Source organism: Leucopleurus acutus, assembly GCF_964270905.1.
Source record: "Leucopleurus acutus genome assembly, chromosome: 7".
Classification (NCBI taxonomy): Eukaryota; Metazoa; Chordata; class Mammalia; order Artiodactyla; family Delphinidae; genus Leucopleurus; species Leucopleurus acutus.
Window position 1 is genome coordinate 31,733,909 of NC_139150.1, and position 26,123 is coordinate 31,760,031.

Below are 26,123 nucleotides of genomic sequence, written 5' to 3' on the forward strand. Positions count from 1 at the left end.
GCAAAGATCAGAAAGTTTAATAACACACTCTGCTGGCGAGGGTGGAGGGAGACAGGCTTTCCGTATGCTACCTTAATCTTTGGGGAGACACTCTGGCACGATATACAGGAATTATATGGTGCTGCTGACCATGTCTATTCCTCAGTTTTGCTAACTTGCTCACAAATCAGAACACATGATCACTTTTCTTCTTCCCCATGTTCCAAGTAATTCCTTGCTCCTATCTGAAGAAAGCACTGCAAATAATATTCTGTGAGATTCATAAGTTTGAGCCCATGATCACTGATAGTTAATGCTTATGAAATGAAAACTATACCTCCAAATGGAGAGATTTAGTCTATGATAAAGATGGCCCTTTAAATCACCACAGTAAGGATGGGTTATTAAATAGAGTTGGGACAACTGGGCAACCATCTGGAAAAAAAAAGATTCTTACATCACATTTCACTCCAAAATGGATGAAGCAAAGACCTAAATATTAAAAAAAAAAAAGAAACCATGAAAGTACTAGAAGAAATCATGGAAGATTTTTAAAAATATTGGAGTGAAAAGTTTTTTCCAAAAAAAGATACAAAAATTCAGAAACCTTAAGATTGATAAATCCAACTACATAAAAATAACAAATATTTATAAGGCAAAAATACCAAACAAAGATACAAGTTCTTAAAACAGGAGATACTAGTGGCTCCTAACATATAAAAATATATTCAACCTCACTCATTTAAGAGAAATACAAATTAAGACTAATATGAGTGAGCACTTTAATCTAATGATCAGCTTAGCAAAGATCAGAAAGTTTAATAACACACTCTGCTGGCGAGGGTGGAGGGAGACAGGCTTTCCGTATGCTACCTTAATCTTTGGGGAGACACTTTGGCACGATATACAGGAATTATTCATGATCTGCCCTTGACGTAGCCATTTCACTTACATGTATTCATCCTATAGATATGCTCTACTGTGTGGAATGCTGTATGTACGAGGATATTCATAGAAGCACAGAAACAACCTCAATTCCATCAACAGAGGACTGGTTAAATAAAGTACAGGCTATCCATGTAATAAACTCATCTGCATAACGCGGCCATTATTGTGGTATATGCATATATAAGGAACAATTTCCAGGATGACTTGTTCAAGGAAGGAAAAGAGAAAAAAGTAAGAGACAGAGCAGTATTATGGTGTGCTCCACTGATATAAAAAGAACACAACCCTGTGTGCTCATCTATGTAAAATATATCTCTAGAAGTTTCCCAAGAAACTGGTGACAGTGATGCCTCTGGGAAGGAAGCTAGTTGCCTCAGAGATAGGGGTAAGTGGGACACTTAGTTTTACTAAATGCCCTTAAATTTTGTACAATGTGCATACCTTTTTGATAAATGTATTATTTAGAAAAGATGGGTATTAGTGTCATATAGTTATGTATTTGAATCTCAACTGACTACTTTCTAGATGTGTGATTTTAGGAAGATTCCTTTAAAATATATATCTTCTCTTGGGACTTCTCTGGTGGTGCAGTGGTTAAGAATCTGTCTGTCAACGCAGGGGACATGGATTCGAGCCCTGGTCTGGGAAGGCCCCACATGCTGCGGAGCAACTAAGCCCATGAGCCACAACTACTGAGCCCGTGCTCTAGAGCCCACGAGCCACAACTACTGAGCCCGCGTGCCACAACTACTGAAGCCCGTGCAACTAGAGCCCATGCTTCGCAACAAGAGAAGCCACTGCCATGGGAAGCCCGCTTACTGCAACAAAGAGTAGCCCCTGATCACTGCAACTAGAGAAAGCCCACGTGCAGCAACGAAGACCCAATGCAGCAAAAAAAGAAAAAAAAAATCTTCTCTACTTTTGGAAATATAAACCAAATTGGATAAATACACAGAAGAAAATAAGTCATCTATACTCCCACACTCAGAATTAGCCACTGTTAATATCTTTGCAAGTATGCTTTCCTTTTTTTAAAGAAAAATGATTACTTTGTAAAAATGACACATAGTTTAAGAATTCAAACAATGCAGAAAGTACAAACATTTGAAGTAAACACCCCAAATTCTACCATCCAACAATGGTAATGATGGTTGTCACTTCCTAACCAACTTACTTGGTGCTTCTAAGCCCCGCTTTTCCTAATCACAGACTTGGCATGAAGAGAGAATGAAATAATCAATGTGAGGAAGATAGCAGTGCGCCTGGCAAGAAGGAAGCAGTTCATAAAAGTCAGCTGTGATTGTTGATATTACAGGACATACACTGCAGCACAGTTGGTGATAGCACAGTCACTTATCACGAATATTATTTGCATAGGACTGAAACCAGAACTTATGACTACTGAAAAACCACCTGATCGGATCCCTCTGTGGGACTGTTGCTGAGTTAGTGGGTCAGAGGTGTTGGGAGGAAATAATCACTTGATTGATGAGATGGAAAAATGATGATTATATGGATGCATGATTAGACACAGAAAATCAGCCAATGATTACAGAAAAGAAACTTGCTCTTCAAAACTCACCTAACAGTCACAGGAAGATATAAAAGGGAGAGGTTTTCAGTAAAAGCAAAGGGTGATTTGATCACTTTAGTAAGGAAAATATAAGATCAGAAGGAAGTCCTAAATGCTCAAATTAAGGAACCCCCATTTTAGGACAGCTTGATCTGCCACAACTGTTCAGAAACCAGAAGGCCATAAAGTAGAGGTGCCTATATAAACTTTAAAACATTATTTATACGTAAATAGCATTTTGTAAATTCAGAAAAACTTTCACAAATTTCACTATATATTCTATTAATAAAATGCCTTTCAGGGGCTTCCCTGGTGGCGGCGGTGGATAAGAATCTGCCTGCCGATGCAGGGGACACAGGTACGATCCCTGGTCTGGGAAGTTCCCACATGCCGCGGAGCAACTAAGCCTGTGCGCCACAACTAGTGAGCCTGTGCGCCACAACTACTGAAGCCCGCGTGCCTACAGCCCATGCTCCGCAACAAGAGAAGACACTGCAGTGAGAAGCCCACTCACCGTAATGAGGAGTAGCCCCCGCTCGCTGCAACTAGAGAAAGCCGGTGTGCGGCGACAAAGACCCCACACAGCCAAAAAAAAATGCCTTTCATGACTGTACTTTCCCCAACAGAAAAAATCATCAGAGTCATAGTACCACACAAGAGTAGAGCTGAACTGAATTTTAGAGGTTTAGTTTAACACCTTCATTTCATAAATGAATAAACAGACTCAGAAAGATTAAGCAACTTACTGAAGGTCAAGTTACTAGTTACCTGCAAAATCTAGATGAGGACTAAAATCATATGACTCCCTGTTCAGTAATCCTTCCATAATTCATCTATCAATTATTGAAAATATATGTCTCCTATAGAATGAAACTGCTTCTAAATCAACATGCAAATAACATATGTATTTTTAGTAAGCTTGATCATTTTTTCTATAATTACTAATATATAGTGTCTTTCACATAGTATACAAATAGTATTATCAAAATATGGCTTATGAAAATGAGGCCCAAATTATGCATTTACTTACAAATATGACAAAAAGAAATGACATGGGCATAATATACCCTAAAGAATGCTGAACTGGAAGTCAGCAGACCCCTGGGCATTCTCTTCACTTCTCTGAGCTTCTATTTCCTCATCTGTAAAAGGTGAAATGAAGGGGAGAAGAAGAACTAGATCTCTCAGGCTGCTTGTGGATAGAAAGTTGCATTTCAAATATGTTAAATATTTTTATTACAAAAAAATTATATTTTTATTATGAGAAAATTCAAGCATAAACAAAAGAGAACAGCATAATAATGCTTTATATTCTCATTACCCAAATTTAATAATTAGCAAAACTTGCCGTATTTGCTTCATCTATCCCCTTCCTTTTTATTTTTGCTCAAGTATTTTAAAGCAAAGTCCAGGGGAATTCCCTGGCGGACATGGCGGTTTCACTGCCAGATCCTGCAAGCCGAGCAGCAGTACGGCAAATAAATAAATAAACAAACAAATAAAGCAAATCCCAGAGCTCCTATCATTTAATCTCTCTGCATTTTAGATTCATCTATAAATAATGTGAACATAACCACAATGTCCTTGTATTAACAAAATTAACAGGAATTCCTTAGTAACATCTAATGCCCACTCTAAATACATGTTCTCCTGATTTTCTCAAAAATGTCTTTTTTTTTTTTAACAATTGGTTTATTCAAATTACAATTCTCAGTCAATTTTTGATTCACGGAGACACAATCCAAATATCTAGCAAGGTTTAAGATTGACATCTATACCTAGTGTTTAAGCAACTGACCATATTGTGATTATTACCATTGAATTTTTCTTCATCCCAAACTCAATTTAGAAACATTCTAGTGTTGTGAATACTCCCATCTATGTCAGAGTATGGCTGTCAGATAGTTATTGACTGAAAATCAGCAGTGATTGGCAAAAATTATGTCTATACAGTGCACATCAAGTGGTTTGTGTCAATGCACGTGAAGTAAAAATTAGCACTACATTGATGGTAACCAGTCAAGAAACAATGTAGATAAAGACAAGCGACAAGATTCAACTGGACTTGCCATGTGGGAATGGTCTGATGGAATAAGTAGAATGCCTACACTGGAATGTCAATAAATATAAAAGGCAGTGCCAAGTCCCGACATGTGTACATCAAGGTGCATGGCTGATGAAACATTAAAGGAGATTGGGATATTGCCACTGTCTCTTTTTACCTGTAGACTGGCAAGTACACTTAGGAGACTCTTTCTTTTGGTCTTTTGGTCTGTAATTAAACATATGTTTACTCCAGCAGGCAGTAAGCACCTTAATTCACATGCTTACTTAGGTCTGAAATTTAAGGGTTAGCATATAAATGGAAATTGAATTAAAAAATATTACTTTTTTTTATTGTTTCTTAAAAAAATAGCAGTCAGGCAGTAAACACTGTTATAGAATACATCCTTATCTTTCCCTTTTGTTTTTTCAGGGTTTCAAAGGGAGAAACCTTCAGCACCTTCACATATCTGTTTTTGTTTTTGTTTTTTTTAGTTTTTAAAGGAATCTCCATATAGTTCTCCATAGTGGCTGCACCAATTTACATTCCCACCAACAGTGAAGGAGGGTTCCCTTTTCTCCACACCCTCTCCAGCATATATTAAGTTTTTAACGATGGCCATTCTGACCAGCGTGAGGTTATACCTCATTGTAGTCCCCCCCCGTCCCCCCGCACCCCCCCCCCGCCCCGTACACGCGCCTCTCACTGTTGTGGCCTCTCCCGTTGAGGAGCACAGGCTCCGGACGCGCAGGCTCAACGGCCATGGCTCACGGGCCCAGCCGCTCTGCGGCATGTGGGATCTTCCCGGACCGGGCACGAACACGTGTCCCCTGCATCGTCAGGTGGACTCTCAACCACTGCGCCACCAGGGAAGCCCCACATATCTGTTTTAATGTCAAAACCTCAGCCTTGAGGACTTCACTTGGCTTTCCAGTTTCCTTAAGTGTTCAAATACCTAAATCTTCAAGTCTTTTTTTGTTTTGCAATTGTCAGTTGACTATAATAGAGACAGTGAGTTCTTTATATAATCGTTACCAAGTTCAAGCGTGCTCTGCTCACGACAGGCCAATGAATCAGAGATGAGGTGTTGAGGCAAGGAATACTTTATTTGGAAAGCCGGCAGACCAAGATGGCAGACTAGTGTCTCTGAAAAACCATCTTATCTGGGTCTGGATGCCAGTTTCTTTTACAGAATCAGAGAGGAAGAGGCAGTGAGGAAGTAAAATAAAAGGGCAACCAGTCTTGCAAAACATCTGGAATGGCCAGCCTCAGTGAGGGGATGTGTTGGTTTCCTTTTTCTTGCAGCCATTCACAGGTGGGCAGCGTTCCCTGAGGCAGGCCATTAAGTATGATTATAGTAACAAAAGGAAGGAAAAGCAAAGGTTAAAGTCAAAGAAACAGATCCAATGTGGAGTCCGATTTAGCTCTTCCCTGTTACTTATCACTCCCAAAGTAAGGCACACTAATCTGCTTTATCTAAGTCTGCACATGGTCTAAGAATTCCACATAAGTTTCTAAGGCTGGTATGAAGCAGGGTGATGTTCCTAGGAGCCTGAAAACACCGATTTGACAACTCAACAGTTATTTACTGAGCATCTACTTCATGAAAGGCACTGTGAGCAATACAGAGATGACCACGATCTTCAGGAGCTCTCCATTAATAGGGAAGACAGATTACATACAATCATAACATAATGTGAAATGTGCCAAATGCTGTAAAGATTCACAGTGTAGGGAGAACACAGTTTGGGACACATGACTGTGGGGCAGAACAATCTTCTTGGACGAGACTGCATTTGAACAGGGGAATGACATGATTAACAATTATATTAGCAATATGATTTAGAAAGGCTACTTTGGAAGGTGACGAATTGAAGGAGGGAAAGATCAAAGGAAGGAAAACAAGTAAGGCACTGCGATAATCCCAGAAAGAGTCAAAGAGGGCAAGATCTAGACAATGGTGCTGGTAATGAAGTGGAGATGACAGTGTGAACCAAGGAGGGGTGCTGAGTCTGAAATAGAGATTGAGAACTTACCAGCACCCAAGTGAGTGCGGAAGCCTCGGTGGTTGGTCAGGTCCCCAAAGGAGATAGGCTGAGAGAAGAGATCTAGTCCTTGAAGACTGTTTATATTTAAAAAATAAAAAATGGAACAGAAGCCAAAGAAATGGAGAAGGCGCATGATTAGAAGAGAACTGGGGGACTTCCCTGGTCGTGCAGTGGTTAAGAATCCACCTGCCAATGCAGGTGACACAGGTTCAAGCCCTGGTCCGGGAAGATCCCACATGCTGTGGAGCAACTAAGCCCATGCGCCACAACTACTGAGCCTGTGCTCAAGAGCCTGAGAGCCACAACTACTGAGCCCGTGTGCCACAACTACTGAAGCCCCTGTGCTCTGGGGCCCACATGCTGCAACTACTGAAGCCCACGCACCTAGAGCCCGTGCTCTGCAACAAGAGAAGCCACCGCAATGAGAAGCCCGCGCACCACAACGAAGAGTAGCCCCCATTCGCCACAACTAGAGAAAAGCCCACGCACAGCAACGAAGACCCAAAGCAGCCAAAAATAAATAAATAAATAAATAAATAATAATAAAAGAAGAGAACTGGGGAAATTCCCGGGCGTTCCAGTGATTAGGACTCTGTGCTTCTACTGCAGGGTTTGATCCCTGGTTGGGGATCCCGCAAACTGCGAGGCACGGCCAAAATAAAAAAATAAATAAATACAATAGAAGAAAATATACTGTCACAGAAGCTTAGAGAAGATATAGGCTCAATAAGGTAAAGAAGAGGAGGCAATAGAAAGGAGATAAAGAAAGGCCAGTGAGGGTGGGCAGAGAAGACATCATGAAGACATCATGTGATTTATCAACTAGGAATTTGTCAGTGACCATTCAGACACAGATTTCAGTCTAAATGTGATGATAAAGAAATGCAGGCAGGGAAGACAGTGTGAGAGAAGGCAAAGAAGACAAACTTCAGAAGAAAGAGAACTGGAGAATAACAGGTGGAGGTATAACTAATGGGGAAAGGTTCTGAAAGAAGTGGGAAAGATGAAGGCCCCATGTTTCCTCCAAGACAGCAGGACTAGAGAAACCCTCTTTCCTACAGAGTCTCCCATCTCCTGACAGAAAGAGCTGGTGGTGACCAAGAGTGTGGGGATGGTGTCACTGCAGGGCCATTTTAGTGACAGCATCCATGAACAATGAAAACTAAAGCACAGACCTGGGCTGGGGGGACTCGGGTATGGAAATCTGATTACCATCTTATTTGTTACCTACAAGTTACTAGAATCTTCCTAGATCCAAGACCATCAAGAATCTCTCTTGCTTAGACTTCACACTATGTCTAGTCCTTTTTATTGGGCCTGGGTTCTTGGACAACAACTCCAGCCTAAATCTGTGGATCTCATATTATTCAAGAAATCTGTATTTAAATTAAAATCCCAAACTTTCATCTTAGTTTTTCCTTATTTTTTCATGCTGCATGGTGGCACCTCTGTCCACTAACTGATAATATCCTCTTCATCAAGAGAAACTTCTTGAATATATAACACATTCCACTGGCCTAACCGAATTCGTAGTCCTGGTGAGTCAGGACTCCCCTGACTTGATGCTACCAGCCAAAAGCCAGAAGCCCTAATTTCTTCATCTGGAAAATGTGAGCTTGCCCTAGGCAATATCTAAAGTTCTGAGTAGCTTTAAAATCCCATGATTCTAGAACATATGTATATGTATAACTGATTCACTTTGTTATAAAGCAGAAACTAACACACCATTGTAAAGCAATTATACTCCAATAAAGATGTAAAAAAAAAAAATCCCATGATTCTAAATCAACACTGCATAGAACTTTTGTTCTTTTCTTCTGGTTCAGGATTTCTTTGTGTAGTGTTTCCTTATGAATATACTTATTTCTGAACCAATATCTAAACTTGAGATTTTTAAAATATGGCAGAAAGGATGTGAGATGAACAACAATATATTCCTTTTATCAATGGCTTACCTCTCTTCATTGTTTTCCATCTGATTAGGGAAAGCAGCAAAGTCTAGTAGTAATTTAATGGCATCAAGGTATCCATTGTTACAGGACCAGTGCAAAGCTGTCCTTCCCTACAAACATAAAGAAAAATCAAGTACATCTGGTGTCAGTATTTTTGGACACATAGTTATTTATGATGACTCAAATATATAAACACTTCTCTCAAGCTGCTTAATTACAAAAAGAGAAAATATTGAGTATACAGTGGAAAAAAATGGACTGTATCTTAACCAAATGATCAAAATTAATACCATGTTAAGAGGCATCAAATGTCTCCAGAAGTGATACCCTGAGAATTCAATATCACTGATGCAATATTCCAACCCAAAATGTAAAACTTGAATCTAATTATGATGAATCATTAGGCAAACTCAAATTGAGTGAAATTCTATAAAATAAATGGCCTGTATTCTTAAAACATTTCAATGTCATGAAAGATAAAAAAGGCTTGAAGCATTGCTAGAGATAAAAAGGAATACTTCATAGAGTTAAAGGCGTCAAAGAGGAAGATATCACAATCCTAAATCTGTATGCACATAATAGCACAGCTTCTAAATATACAGGATTAAAATTGACAAAATTGAAAGGGGAGATAGTCATATCCATAATCACAGTGGGAGATTTTTAACCCATCTTTAAAATAGTTGATAGAACAAATAGATAAAAAAGCAGTAAAGATACAGAAGGCATGAACAATACAATGTAAAATTTGAACTAAGTGATATGTATATAAAACATTGCATCGAACAATGACAAAATTAGTACCCTTTTCAAGTATACATAGAACATTTACCAAAATCAACCAAGTGTGGGGATATGAAGAAAGCCTCAAAAGCTTTTGAAAGATTAAAATAGTTCAGAGTATGTTATTTAACTACAGTAAAATTTAAGCTACAAATCAGTGGGGTAGGTAGAATAAGGAACTCCCTTGCAAAGCTGTCTACATCCTAATCTCTGGAATCTGTAACTATATCATATTAAATGGAAAGGGGGAATTAAGGTTGTAGATGGTATTAAGGTTACTAATCAGCTCACTCTGAGTTGGGGAGATTATCCTGGATTATCCAGGTGGGCCCAATATAACCACAAGTGTCCTTATAAGTAAGTGACAGAGAGAGGCAGAAGGTGAATGCCAGAGTGATGTAGCGTGAGCGAGACTCAGCCAGTCACTGCTAGCTGTGAGGAATGCAGCCACAAGCCACAGAATGTGGGCAGCATCTAGAAGTTGGAAAAGTCAAGGAAGCAGATTCTCTCCTAGAGCCTTCAAAGAGAATGAATTCCTGCCAACACCTTGGTTTTTAGGACATTTTGGACTCTGACTTCCAGAACAGTAAGATAATAAATTTGTGTTGTTCTAAGACACTAAGTTTCTGGTAATTTTTTATAGCAGCAATAGGAAACCAATATAATCAAAAACAAAAAGATAATGAGAAAATGCCCAACTGCCTGGAAATTAAATAATACACTTCTAAATAATCTATGGGTCAAATACTAAATCAAAACGGAAATCAGACAGTGTTTGAGTTGAATGATAGTGATCGTACAATTTATCCAAATTTGTAAGATGGCGCTAAAGCATGCTTAGAATAAGAAACATGCTTAAATACATATACTGAAAAAAAATATTGAAAAAAATCAATGATTTAAACTTTCATCAAAAGAATCTTTTAAAAAATATTAAATCAAATCTGATGGAAGCAGATGGCAGGAAATAATAAAGATAAGAGTAAATGCCAATGAAATAGTGAAAAACTTAAAATATAGAAAATTAAAAAAGACTGGAGTCCTTTGAAGAGATGAATAAGCAAGACTGAAATATTTTAAAAAAAGGAAAAGAGACAACATGTATTACCAATGTATGGAATGAATAAGAGGAAATCATTACAGGTCTTACAGACATAAAATAGAAAACAGAATGTATGATGAACTTTATGTGAATACATTTGACATTTTTAATAAAATGAATAAATTTCTCAAAAAAAATGCAACTTACCAAAGCTGAACAGAAAATGATTAGAAAATCTGAATTGTCTTTTTAATTATTAATGAAGCTGAATCAGTTATTAACAACCTTTGCACAAAGAAAACCCCTAGACCAGATGACTTCAGCAGGGAATTCTTCCAAACATTTAAAGAAGAATTTAACACAATCTTACACAAATTCTTTAGGAGAATAAGAAAAGAGGGACTACTCCCTAACTCTTTTCATAAGGTCAATGTAACCTTGCTACCAAAACATGACAATGTAAGAAAGGAAAATTATAGGTCAATCTCTCTCATGAACAGAAATGCAAAAATATTAGCAAACAAAAATCCATCAATACATATATTTCAAAAATATATCATAAGTAGGACAATGTAATCAATGTAATTCACCACATTAATAGCAAAGAATAGAAAAAATAACATAATCATGTTGATAGATGCAGACACAGTATCTGATGAAAATTAAACAGCTAATTGTGATTTAGAAGAACTCTTAGCAACCAAAAATATAAGAGAATCTATAGCAAACATCACATTCAATGGTGAAATATTTAAAGCTTCCCCTGAGAAGCCACAATGACTTAAGGATGTCAGCTATCACCAGTTCTACTGCATTGGCGGTCCTAGCTAGTTCAATAAGGCAAGACAAAGAAATGAAAGTCATAAGAATTGGAAAGAAAGAAATAAAAATGTTACTGTTCACAGACAGCATGATTGTTTATTTGGATAGTCCAAAACAATACACATGAAAACTAACAGAATTGGGAAGTAGCTTACATAAGTAATATACTACTTACGTATGAACTTGTAAAAAAAAATGTAAAAGGTACAACAAAGTATAAAAGATGCATTTCTAATAACATTGGTATAGGGACCATATTTTACACATTTTTCATTATGTTACTTTCACATATAGTAACAATCTTGATAAATACTTATTCAGTGAATTAATAGGGAATATATTTTCTGACTTGGAAAACATAATATGCTAGTATTTTAAAAGAGTTAAAGTAAGTAAACTAGCAAAATATGTCAATATTGGCTAAACTGAGAGAAATCAATACACTGCTACATAGCTGAGGGAAGCATAGATTAACCTGTGTGTTTTAATAATTGGTGTGAAAGTATATATCAGAGCCTAGTCACATTCATATACCATTCATTACTTTGATTCAAAAATCTCACTTACATGAAATTATTCTAAGAGAATAACCCAAAAGGAAAAAGTTAAATGCACAAAGATGATTAATGCAACATGTTCTATAAATAATGAAAAAGTATCCAGCAATAGGAAGTTACTGATTTAATTCTAAAGTCTAGGTTACAGGCATAGCTTGGACCTGACTCCCCTGCAATACTCCCACCACTGTTGTCACCTTAGGGTAATTATTTAAGCTCCATGAGCTTCAACTTCCTCCTCTGTAAAACAGGGATGATAATAGTAACTACTTTATAGACTTGCTGTGAGGAGTGAATTAGTTATTTTACAGAAAGCTCTCAGAACTTTGGAATATTAAGCATCCATGATTATGAAAAAAATTATATACCAATTGAAAAAGTACTGGTGATAATTCTGAGGGAGCAAAACAAAATGTGGTTTGTAAAATCATATGATATATATATTTATATACCTATAATCATATGCCATATATATATTTTATAAAAGTTATCAAACCGTTCCCGTTCTATATGATGACTTTGTTAAATTATATATGCATATATAGGCAAGGACTAGAAGAGAACATGGACAAATACAAATCACTTTTAATTAACAGATTTGTGAGTGATCTCTTCACTTGGTAAATTGTTGTCTTCCTTAATTTTAGTTAACAAAGAGGCAATGCTCCAAACACTTTGGAGCAGACAATATAAAAAAGACGTAGAATTTCTACCTCTTTGTCTTGAATGTTAGGGTCTGCGTTATTTTCCATGAGCACGGCCATGCAGTTGATATATCCCCCATATGCAGCGCACTGCAGTGGGGTTCTTCCTGCATAATCCTGCACATTTGGGTTGATCTTATTTTCTATCAATATCTGGCAGACATCAGCATTTCCTCCCAGCGCTGCCCAGTGTAGAAGAGAATGTCCATCTTGGTCGACTAGATCTACCCTTGCTCCACCTGAAAAAGCAAAAATATAATGAAAATGTCTAATACAGAGAACATTTATCAAAAAGAAGTTTAAAAAATATAACAACAGTCCTTTAAACGCTTTACTCTCAGCAAAAAGCTTTCATGTATATCATCTACTTCAGATTTTTACAATAAGCCTGTGAACTGGTCAGGGTAGGACTCCTTCCCCTTTTACATAAAGTGAAACTGAGGATCAGGCAGGTGCAGTGACTTTTTGCAAATCAAACAGCTACTAACAGGTGGAGCTAGCAGTGAACCTTGAGTTTCCTGATGCCAGGCTCTTCCCTCCATCCTTCTACCCAGGCAGCTCTCTGCCATGTAAAGCTATATTTCAAAGGCGAATGGAGGGGCTTCCCCGGTGGCACAGTGGTTGAGAATCCGCCTGCCAACATAGGGGACTCGGGTTCGAGCCCTGGTCCGGGAAGATCCCACATGCCATGGAGCAACTAAGCCCGTGAGCCACAACTACTGAAGCCTGCGCGCCTAGAGCCCGTGCTCCGCAACAAGAGAAGCCACCGCAATGAGAAGCCCGCACACCGCAACGAAGAGTAACCCACTCGCTGCAACTAGAGAAAGCCCGCATGCAGCAATGAAGACCCAACGCAGCCAAAAATAAGTAAGTAAATAAATAAATAAAATAAATCTATTAAAAAATAAGGTGAATGCAAGAAATCCTACCTTTTGAGAGTGACTTGTTAGGAGCACTCTTAATAACTAACCTTTGATGAGTGTCTGAATCACATCTTTGTGTCCCATCTCACAGGCTCGGAAAAGTGGAGTATGTTTCATGACATCAGTAGCATCTACTTGAGCATTATTTTCCAATAATAACTTCACGGTGCTGACATGGCCAGAAAGGGCAGCAGCATGTAAAGCTAAAAAGGGAGCGAAAGAAAGTGAAGAGCTTCCAAATAACAGCTTTACCTTTTTATTATACTATGTGTCTTCTTCACTTTTGATTTTCTCATCATTTTGGCTAAATGCAATTTAATCTTCAGGATTCTCTATTTTTTAACTTTAACAGATTTCTATCTTCCTTTCTATTCCTATGTATTACTCACACTTTTCCCCTTTCCTTCTACCTTTCTCATCTCACTGTTTTCTTCCTTTCCATCCTGTTGTTCTGAAATGGTTTCCTCAGTTACTAGTTTATTATCTTTTCCTCTTTCTAAGAGAGTAAGAGAACAAAAAAATGACAAAGAGAAATGATTTAAATGATGCAGGCAATTCTGCCCACAAACCCACTCAATTAGTATATGTCCTTGATGGGTTGTGTGACGGGACCGTCAATCTACTGTTCCTTCAGTTGGTTACCTGTGCTATTCCTGCAGTTGGTCTGTGTACCCACATGGTACTGAGAGTATGTGTATCTTACTGCACTGAGTGCATTTTTCATACAACATGACTCCAAATGCAAGTCAGCTATTTCCTCAGGGCGCAATTTCAAAAAGAGCAATTCATTTCAAGATTGGAGAAAAAAGTGAGATGGAATGTAGTCTCCTCTCTGGTAAGGGGTTTGAAAGAGTAATTTTGACTATGTGTGAGTTTCACATTATGCTGATCCCTGCCTACATTATTCTACTCTAGTGCTTATGTCATCACTCTTTAGATTACTCTTGAAATTCTATTTAATTCATCACTCTAAATTCTGAATTTTTCAGGATAACTGTCTAGAGGCCTGGGTCAATTCATCCTAAGGGTTATGGCTCTATACTGTCTAGGATAATGTTTCTTTCATAAAGTGTGATCCATGGACCAAACCTGGGATGCCTATGAAATGCAGATTCCTGGGGATTTGCTGAGAAGCTATTGCGGACTGGGTACTAATATAATGCTGGGAATTCAGCAGGGAACAAGATAGCTAAGGTTATATTCTCATAGAGGAAGCAAAACAAAACAAGACAAGAACACCGAAGTAATAACATTTAAGTATTAGATGGTGATGGATGGTATAATTAAAGAAGTAAAAAGTATTTTGATATATAGAGTGACTGGGGGATTACTTTTGATTGGTGGTTAGGGAAAGCCTTGCTAAGGTGCTGACATTTAAGTTGAGAGTAAATCATAAAAAAGAGACAGCAAAGCAGAGATCTCAAGGGAGAGTAGTCTGGGCAAAGAGAACAATGAGTACAGGGGTAGGAATGAATCTATGTGTTTAAGGAAGGTAAAGAAGCTGCAGCACAATGAGTGAGAATGAGGTAAGTCAGAAAGGTAGAAAAGGCCAGACCATAAATGGCCATACAGGTCAGAGTGATGGAAGACACTGAAGGGCTTTACGTAGCTGAGTGATATTCGATTTATGCTTTCAACAGATCACTCTAGCTGTTTTGAGAATGCATTATAGTAAATTAGAGCGTAAGCAGGGAGACCAGTTAACACTAGCGCAGTTGACTGGGTGAAAACAGTGGTGGCTTGAACTAGGGTGACAGGAATGGAGATGGAGAGAAGCAGAAAGATTTAGATTATATTTTGGAGGTGGAGTCAACAGGACTTCTTGACAGGATTTGATGTAGGATCTCTATATAGTCTGGGAACAGCCCTAGTAATTCTCATGCATACTTGAGTTTGAAAAGCCTGACCTAAATGGCTGAATGTTAGTTTGGCCTAGACAAGATTCAGATGGGTGTGAGAGACTTCAAAAATCTGAAGTGTGTCATATGGAAGACAACGCAGAGTGGAACATTCAGTTTGACAAATTTTGGCTCAGTGTAAGGAAGCGCACCCTGATAGAGTGAGATTAAGATGGAAGTAATGGGTTCTCTATATTGGAGCTGTTCAACCAGAGGCTGAAAGACACTGGGGAGATGTCTTTGGTGAAAAACACTGGTGAGAATGTTATAAGGCAAATTAAGGCATGATATATCTGTGAGAGTTCTGTGATTTTCACATTTAAGAGCATAAGAATGCTTTTTTTTTTTCTCCCAGATGAAATTTTATACAACATCCAACATATAAAATAGTTAAGAGTTCAGTGGTTCTGACTAAAGTAGGGGTAGAGGGTTACTCACTTAAGCATTTACCCCTCAGCAACATTTCAGGTACCTCTATAGGAACGTGTTGCTCTGAAGAACATGGTTTGGAAAACCCTGCACTAGATTTAATTTTAAGGTACTTTTTAATTCTGAAATTCTATAATTATGTAATGTGGCTTCAAGTATGCAACAGATACTCTTCAGACAAATATCAATGTCAAATTTTTAAAAAACAGACAAAATTTCAATTAAGCATAAGATAGAATTAATGATATTAAAGGAAATTCCCCATTTCTGACTTTTTTCATTTATTTTAAAACAATCTTAGACTACTATTGCTGCTCCCTCTTTGAAAAAGTACCACAAGTTTACCTAGGAGCTTTAAAAATTATTTTCAATAACTTTCTGTTATGGAAAATTTTAAACATATTCAAAAGTAAAGGCAATAATAGTCCAATGAACTCAATATTGTCATCACCCAGATTCAACAATTATGTGTTGGCTAACCTTGTTCCATCTAACTGCTATCCATTCCCCCACTTCTGAGTTTTTGAAGAAAATTCTAGAGTCATATGCTTCCGTTTGTGAATATTTTAGTATGTCTGAAAGACAAGGATTCTTTTTTTAAACACAACCACTGTATCAGTCAGAGTATCTCTCATATAACTCTAACAGATAGAATTCAATATGAAGAACTGCTACCTTTGTACTGAAGAACTGAAAAAGCAAAAAGGGAACAGTAAGGCATCACAGAGGCAGTAAATGCAGAAAACGGCGAGCAATTCTAAGACTGAGGAAACAAAAAGAAGAGGATGGAATTATTACAACTTTAAATGCTCAGAAGAGGCACCCGGCAGAGCTGAAGCTCAGACCTCAGAGGAGGGGCTTTGCTTGGCTGTTGCGGGTATCTCTGAGGAGTGTGCTCTTTGGCGCCTACCGTGAGTGCTGGAAAAGCTGCAAAGTGAAATTAACTGTTGCCACTGGAACAAGCTCTCAGTACTCTGTTGTGTGAGACTTACTAGGGTAATGCTGACAGGAACGGGAAACAAAAACAAGAATAGGAAGCAAACAGGAAGATGCACTCCCCTGCTCCTCTTCCAGCTTTCCAGTCTCCCTGTACTGCCCCCTGTGGGCTGACTCCCCTGCTGGCAAAGAGGGAATGTGGTTTGCAGAGCCCCAGCCCCAGTCAAGCAAAGAAAAGATAGGCCCATTTTCATACCTAAAAAATATTAAAAAAAGTTTTGTAATATCAATTATCCAGATAGTGTTCACATTTTCCTGAGAGATTTATAGTTTTTTTGTAATTTATTTATTTGAATCAAGATCCAAATAATACCCATATATTGCTATTGATAAGAACTCATTTTTAATTAAGGCAAAACAACTCTGTAGAGGGATGATGGAAAGGAACTCACCTGCATAGAATAGAAATGTCAGGAAGGTATCTCTGACATATAATAAAATCTCCTTAGGATAAAGAGCCCAGGGAATGAATGAATTTGAGAGGAATTTATGTCTCAACCCCAACCATGATGCACATTAGAAAGGCAACTTTGGTCGACAGAATGCAAGTATCCTAGCCCATACTTTATTAAAATACATGAAAAGTTAAACAAAGAGTGATGCTAGTGATAAAGACTGCATACTAATACAAGTCTGACAAAAAAATTAAATATTCAAATCATTTATAAGCTCAGTGTCCTATGCATCTGTACAATACTCCTTAAGAAGCTTAAGGTCTACTATGAAGCTTTGGTATAGAAATATTCAATACTTTAAACAGTTAAAGGCTTTATCAAAATTGATATTACCTAAAAACTCTTTTTAAAAAATTAGAAGGTGAGATGGTCTCGGTATAGGGAGGGAGATACGAGGTGTAGCAACTCCATTCCCCTCTGTCCCCCAAGTGCTACATCAATAGTGTCGGTGGTCAAGAAAGATCTTATCCAGGATAACAGGTAGGTGCAAACAGCTCTAGTATGTTTCTACCAATTAGAAAACATAACATTGAGAAGCTCATAGCTGAGGTTTTGTTCTGTTCAGTGTTATTGTGCTGTTGTGTGATTTTTCTTTCTCTTTCTGACTTGCAATTTGGATATACAGGTGTCCCTCGATATCTGTGGGGGATTGGTTCCAGGAGCCTCTATAGATACCAAAATCTGAAGATGCTCAAGACCTTTATATAAGATGGTATAGTACAGTGAATACAAGTCAGGCTTCCATACCGCAGATGCAAAACCCTCAGATATGGAGGGCTGACTGCAGTATATAAGGAAGAGACCTCTAAGGTGACAATGAGTGTTAAAAAACTTCTACTTCTCTTACTAATCAACACATAGTTAGAGGGCTCTCTTATTAGAAAAAGAGATTAAAGGAAGCACCTAGTAAGAGATTTTGAAGCTCTGAAGCTTCTAGAGCCATGGGAGGTTAACTCTGAAATGGGAGATTCAGGATGCAGCAATGCTGTTCAAAACTGAGAAAAGAGCATATTAAATGAGCCTGGTGAGAACATACTTAGATGTGTGTGTTCTCTAAAATGTAATTCTAAATGTTTGAAAATATAGTTAATAATTGCTAGGTATGTATAGTTTTAAAATGCAGGTTCATTCTTTTTTACACAAAGATATATGACCAGAAGAGTTCCCGCAATCATGTCTAAGGAGCAACAAGGCTTGTAAATCAAATGCCAAGATTCACTTGGTAGAAACACAGGCTAATTTTAGCCATAATACTCGGAAGAAATAAAAGCTGCTGCAGTGATGTCCTGGCAACCTAAACTTAAAAAGTTAAGATGAAAGTCAAACAATATTAGATTAGGAACAATGGTTTCAACTTACTATTTTGCAAAATAGCACCATCTACACTTGGAAGCTTGAATGAAAGCAAACTGAATATGTCTGCCAGTTCTTACCTGTACCTCCATACTTGTCTGCCATGTTAATGTCAATGTCAGATTTTAAACTCAGCATAGTCCTAAGGACGTCATCACTGCCTTTCCCAGCAGCCCACATAAAGGATGTTCTTCCTTCAAGGTCTGAATCATCTTTTACTGAAGGATGTTTTAGAAACACTTTAACTGTTTCCTGTAAGAAAACTTCATTTAAAAATTTGAGACAAGAGAGTAGCATTTTCTTTGGTAAGAAAGCCAGTGTTATATGTGACTTCCACTAAGAAGCAAAGTATTTTTTCCTCTACTTTTTTTTTGCGGTACACGGGCCTCTCACTGTCGCGGCCTCTCCCGTTGCGGAGCATAGGCTCCGGACGCGCAGGCTCAGCGGCCATGGCCCACGGGCCCAGGCGCTCCGCGGCATGTGGGATCCTCCCGGACCGGGGCACGAACCCGTGTCCCCTGCATCAGCAGGCGGACTCTCAACCACTGCACCACCAGGGAAGCCCCTTCCTCTTACTTTTGAATCAAATGAAATTATCTTTTTATGAATAACGAAATGACAATTTCCATTGAAAGTAACAATCTTCTGTCCTTATACATTGGTTTTAGTTTTCATAGCACTTCAAAAATATAACCTAACTCCCTCATTCAACATTCTAATAATTGAGAATGATCATCCTCAATTAAGTTTAAAAACTCAACTGCAGAGAAGCCTAATACATTCTCTCACTGTATGTTTTGTTGCTATTTTTAAAAATAGTGCATTTATCAAATAATTATGGGTGGTTACTGAGAAATGCAGTGTTCATCTAAACAAATATTTATTCAGCATTTCCTACATTCAAGGTCCTTCCTCTACAGAATCATACAAAAATTAGGACCCTTAGTAATTCTAATAGTGTTTAACAATTTTAATGGGGGTTAATATTCATAGCATTTAAAATTGCATCTTTCCTCAAAACTCAGATGCTTACAAGCTTTTAGGAAGATCATAGAAACTTTTGCTTGAATGGAAATAAAATAGTTTCAGAAGAAAACAATTTCTGGAGGCTGTGAGTTGGCCAAAAATGTACAAAATGTTGATGATCAATATTTCAGAGCAAGAAAAAATTTAAGGGCTCATCTCATCCAGCTCCTCACTTTACAGATGACATTTAGACTCAAGGTCATATAAGCATTGGTAGCAGTTAACAGGAGTAGAATGCAGGGTTAAATCACTTCACTCTTTCTACTGTAACACACACTGCTTCCTCGTCTTAAAACTAGATGTTGAGCTACTGAGGTATTACAGCTTAGTGCTCCTTAGGATCTAGTGTATGTCCTTATTAAGTAGATTTGAATAAAGAAATAAAATTTTGGGACTTCCCTGGTGGTTAAGAATCCAGTGCAGGGGACACGGGTTCAATCCCTGGTCCAGGAAGATCGCACATGCTGCGGAACAACTAAGCCCGTGTGCCACATCTACTGAGCCTGCACTCTAGAGCTTGCAAGCCAGAACTACTGAGCCCACGTGCCACAACTACTGAAGTCCACGCACTAGAGCCCATGTCTGCAACAAGCCACTGCAATGAGAAGCCTGCACACTGCAACGAAGAGTAGCCCCCGCTCGCCACAACTAGAGAAAGCCCATGTGCAGCAATGAAGACCTGATGCAGCCAAAAATAAGTAAATAAATAAATTTATAAAAAAAAAGAAATAAAATTTTAAAATGTTGGTGATTTGGGGGGTTTCTTTTAATAATTTGTAAACATTTCTTTGTTGAGTATGTTTTCTTAATGATGAATGTTTGCAAGGGTTTTATGGGACTGTTGTTGATGATGTTTTTTGAAAAGAGAATTTCAACCTTTTGTGAATTAGTAGAGTCTCAGGAGATCAAGGGACTTGAAACTGAGCCTATAAAATTTGCATAGTTATTAAAAAACCTAAAAAACTATTTCTGTAATTGGCAGATTGTCTAAAGCAAGTGTTTCTTTGAATAAACATCTATAATGTTCTAGCGTTCTTTCTTACTTGCATTAGCACAGTTACTTAATTACTGGTTTCTGTACATAGGTTAAATTTGGAGTCTAAGACTTGGGTTCAAGATCTTGAGCAAATCATTTAATCTCTTGGAACCTTGGTTTCTTCATCTGTAAGTAGGGATAACATATCCTTTCATAGGCCTATGTTGAAATATGGATTGAATTCTGATTTCCATAGTTGACTAGACTGGGCCAATTGGATTTCTTATCTATGTGTAATAAGAATGAACTCCTCCTCAAAAACTCTGTATTTTTCTGAGATCTTGGGAGATAATAGAAGATAATGGTTTACCAAAACTTTAGGTGATATATAGAATAGACTTTTAGGAATGCCAAGAAGGGGGATGATTGCTATAGTTGCTCTGGGTATCAGAGAGAAAGAAAAGTGGGAAAATAAGATGTTTTCTCAATCCAAGAATTCAGTGTATTCAATAGTGCATTTGGGGAGGTCAGGAAGATGGAATTATACTACGCTGATGATAACATTCTCATAATTTAATGAAACCAGGTGTTTCACTATGCACTCTCATGTAGAAGGCAGCAAAATCCACTGTGACTGCGTTAATGTGTGCCTCTTTGGATGTGTCTCTAGTTCTTAGTGGCCACTCATACTCAGGAGGCTGAAGCAGCCTAGACATTATCATGTTGCTGGCTGGACTGAGTGACATAATGGATGAGAAAGTACTTTGTAAACTGTAAAGGGTGGCAGGAAGGAACTATTAATAATAGTTAATATCTTTGGATATATCAATAATTCATATTTTTGCTTTCTCAGATGTACAATATACAAAATTATTAGCACAAATAATAATAACAATGAATGCTATTTCTTGAATACCTACTCTATGCCAAGTATTACACTAGGCACTGGTCATAAACTTTCTCTAATCCTTACAATAATCCTAAAAGAAAAGGTATAATTATTCTCATTTTACATATGAAGAAACTAAGATTCAGAGAGGTTAAGAACTTATGCAAGGTCATACAGCTAGCAAATAGCACAGTCAGGATTCTAGCCAAGGTCTATTTAGTTCTAAAGCCTTGCTCACTGCCTTCAGGACAATTATAGATTGCCAAACACTAGATTGTCTTTAGTGCCTTACAATTAACAAAAAAGATTAAGTACACTTGCAGTAAAGCAAAATGCTACACTGAACAGTTAAAATAAAAATTCTTTAAAACTTCCCACGTGACTAACAACTTTATAAAAATTCAGACTATCACCTGAATCAGAGAGTGAACAGTATGAGCAATTGTTAAAAAATAATTGCTACACAAACACACAAATGAGTACATGTAACAGTGTGAAACCTGAATAAGGTCAGTGGATTATATCAATATCAATTTCCAGTTTATGACATTATATTATACTTTTGCAAGATGTTACCACTGGAGTGAACTGAATGAAGGGTACACGGGATCTTGCTGTCTTATTTCTTACAACTGCATGTGAATTTACAATTATATCAAAATAAAAATTTAATTAAAAAAAAGATAATTGTCATGGTTTACTTACAGCGAAGTTACTCTGAGCTGCATAGTGCAAGGGTGTTGCTCCTTGGCTGTCAGATGGGATGGTTCCAGACTTATTTCTTTCTAAAAGGAGATGGACAATCTGTGCGTGGCCTGAAAGCAGACACAAGGTAGTTATCACATAAAAGAACTGATTCATTTATAATCTATTTAAAGGAAAGGGGTAAGAAAAATCATTAGCACATAAACCAGCATTCACAATGCCCAGTGCAGCCTCTTCTAACTTCTCACGAAAATACATGATTATGTAGCATAAAGGCAAAAACTTGCAACACTAAAAACTTAATGCTTCCACCAGGAAGGAAACGACTAATTATAATAGCCAGATTGAGAAAAAACTGTATTAGGTATCCGCTCACTGCATCCCCTGGCTTCACCTTATAAAACTGCTCATAAAAACAGAAGGCGGCATGTTAGAAGCCAGCCCATCTCAGCCATCAGTGTCCCTAGTCTCCAGGTTCCATTGCACCATCGATCAGAACTGCACAGTTGTCCTCTTCTGCTATTCAGGAGGACAACCTATAATACAAACTCTTGTGACCTCTGAGGCCTTCTATCCATCCCCTCTAACCTCCCTCCCCCAATTTTTTAACATCTAGGCAGTGATTTCAAATCCCAGAAAACAAGTGGGCAGGAATGATGAGGTGGTAGTAGAGAAACATGCTCTGCAGTACACTTTGGAGGATGTGGATGTGGTCTCCACAGGTGAAGAACTGTAGAAAGGATCAAAGAATAAATAAGCCTGGTAATAGTATATTTAGGAAACCTGAATTTCATACATGCCATTGCTTCAGTGTATGGGGAATGAGGCAATGAAGAAGATGCCACATTAGCAGAGCAAGAATACACTGCATGAAAGCCAGGCAGAAAAAAAGGAATTTGAGTGGGAGTTGTGCTCGTCTACCTGCTCTCCAGCTATGGTTTGAGATGGAGTTCTCCATAACATGAATGGGCAAAAACAGGATCAAAGGCAATCTATGCACATAGTCAATCTAAATATCTCTCTTTTTTTTTTTTTTTTTTGGGCCTCTCACTGTTGTGGCCTCTCCCGTTGCGGAGCACAGGCTCCGGACGCACAGGCTCAGCAGCCATGGCTCACGGGCCCAGCCGCTCTGCGGCATGTGGGATCTTCCCGGACCGGGGCACGAACCCGTGTCCCTGCATCGGCAGGTGGACTCCTAACCACTGCACCACCAGGGAAGCCCTAAATATCTCTTGTTTGAAAGATAAAGAGAAAAATTCAGAAAAGCCTATATGAAAACATACTCTAGGACAGGGAGAAAGGAACACCATCAGAAAGAAGAAGAGCATACCTCAGAAAATGATCTAGAGAAGGATCCAGAGGAAAATTTCAGGCAACTGTTTGGCATCCTTGACTTTTGCAAAGAGATGGCCTCTATGAAATGAAACAGAATATCCTAAGAAGAGAATAATCTAAAATGAAAAGGTAATGGAAGGAGATAAAAAGGAAAAAAGCTGAGATAAAAAGAAATATGGATGAGAGAAGGAAATCAAAATATAACCTAAAATACAATCTATAAGAGGCAGAAAGAAAGCTGAACTTGTGAAACACAAGTCAATTTAGTGCTGTGGAGACAAATTTGCAAAGTCCTCCTAGAATGCAGAGGAAAAGGGATGAAACTGCACCTTGAAATGAAGTCTAAATAATAATTATAAATCTGACTATAAAACTGAATGCAATCATTTAAAAAAGAGATAATGTGTAATTTAAAAACTAAGTCCATAATAATAACGGTTTATTATAATTATTAATATTAATTAATAATTACTATCAGATTATATTTACAAATACCCAAAGAATGATAAGTGAAAGTGTGCTAAATTCCTCATTTTAAATAGATGGGAATCAATAGACACAGTTTTGCTCTGGACTCTGATTTAGGCTTAAAAATTTAAAAGTAACTACTAGTAGAACCTAAAAATCCTCCTAAAACATTAGGCAATTCAAAACCAAACAACAACGAATGTAATGCACACACCACAAGGCAGAAAACAAAGGAATCAGGAAAGAAACCAAAACACTAATAATACTCAAAGAGCAGAATAACAGAAAAAAGATCAAATTATACAATTTATAACAATGATTATCAGTGGGTAAAACTCCTTCACTAAAAGAGAAAGACTCTCAGATTGCCAAAAATCAGACACATACACATATATACTCTCTCATCTAAAAAAGTGATCCCCAAAAAGATTAAGTCAAAGGCATATCAGGAAATATGATGAAAAGGAAATCAAATATCATAGTATTAGCTCACACATAAAATTAAAGCCCTTCTCCAAAAAAGCAAAGGCATTGAATGTGATGATTATTTTATATTTACATTTGTCAACAAATGTGCATTACTTTTATAATAAAAATGAAAAGACACGATGTTGAAATTAATATATAACAGAGAATACATTTTATATTGCTAAAATTTAAGCATACAACAGAGGAATTTAGGTATAAAGTGCCACATATCAACTAAAAACTAAAACAATTAAATAGGAGGTGGGAGCTGACAGGGGGAGAGAAGCCATGGAAAATTTCCTATACTCATGCAGTTCCTCCTGCTGTTGATCCTTGGTTTCACATTCAACTCACCTAGTAAAGCTGCCCAGTGAAGAGGCGTTCGAAATAAGTTATCATAAGATGTTATATTGCAGCTTTCGTATGAGGTCAGGACATCAACCACTGTCACGTTCCCATCAGCAACTGCAAAGTGAAGAGGTGTTCGACCCTCATAGTCTTGCCAGTTCAGTAAAGACTCTGTTGGAGCAGCATCCTATTTTTAAGGAACCAGAGACATACATGGAATCCTTACTAAATCACATTTGACATAGTATTAACTGAGCAATTTTTGAAACCTACATATTCTCTCTCAGCAGAAGTGATACATTCAGAAAAAAAGTATACAGTCTAAATCTTTAAAAATTAAATTTCATATTTAACTATAAAAAGTACAGAAAAGATACAATAAACAACATGTACCATCTATCAATAGATTAAATAGGGATCAACATTTTGCCTAATGTGCTTTTTTTATCTCTTACAGCTTCAGCTAAAGGCATATGTTTTGTATTTTTGCTTCATATATATACATCCATAAACAACAGTTAAATTTTGTATGTGTGTTTTCAATATTTATACTTATGTATTATACCATACATATCCCTGAATTTTTTCTTTCAAAATTATACTTTTGAATTTTTAATTCCAACACAATACATTTGGGTATCTATGATGATACTAGTCCATTTGTTAAACCACAATTTAGTTAACCATTCTCCTACTGAGGGATATTTAGGTTATTTACATTTTTTCCCACTGTTAACAATAATGCTGCAATGAACACGCTTCCTTTACATGTCCCTTTGTGGCACATGTGATTTTTCTCTAGCCCAGACACCTAGATGGGAAATTGCTGGGTTGAAGGATATTTGTATCTTCAGCTAATATTGTCAAACTGCTCTCTAAATGGCTGTACTAATTAACACATCCATGACGATGTGTAAAAGCTTTTATTTCCCCACATGCTGGTGCATATTAACCACTTAGTATTATCAAACTTACAACATTTTTCCCCTTATAGGTATGAAAAGCATTTCACTGATGTTTTAATTTGTATTTCTTTTATGAATGAGGTGCAGTTTTTTTAAAATCATATGTTTATCGGATATTCGGTTTAAATTGATAGTTCACAACATTTATTTTTCTACTGGATCTTTGTAGCAGATATGATGCATTGCTTAGGTCCTCCTTCAAGACTAAAGGACCTACTTCCCCAGCTGCTGCAAGTGTTGCCAGCAAATGACTTTCTACTGTCATCCTTTTGGAATTGCTTCAGCTAAAGAGAGTTACCTCACCCACGGTCAGGTCCCTTCTCAGATTAGGTCATTTCCAAAGCCAAGCTCTCTTGTCCAAATTTAAGAACTCTCTGAAGGGCCATCCCAGATTTAGAGCTGTCTATACAGTCAGGATATTTTACAAAAAAGAGTAT

General features: G+C 37.5%; 1 protein-coding gene across 1 annotated transcript in view; it reads right to left on the reverse strand.

Annotated features, from left to right (window-relative positions):
• INVS (inversin) overlaps positions 1–26,123 on the reverse strand; it is a 144,414-nt gene that overhangs the window by 43,653 nt on the left and 74,638 nt on the right. The window contains exons 6-11 of the mRNA XM_082843192.1: positions 24,728–24,908; positions 22,103–22,212; positions 18,587–18,758; positions 13,423–13,578; positions 12,462–12,691; positions 8,548–8,654 (exon numbers count right to left, since the gene is read on the reverse strand). Of these exons, the coding sequence (XP_082699318.1) occupies positions 8,548–8,654; positions 12,462–12,691; positions 13,423–13,578; positions 18,587–18,758; positions 22,103–22,212; positions 24,728–24,908 (956 nt within the window). The remainder of the gene's footprint in view (positions 1–8,547; positions 8,655–12,461; positions 12,692–13,422; positions 13,579–18,586; positions 18,759–22,102; positions 22,213–24,727; positions 24,909–26,123) is intronic.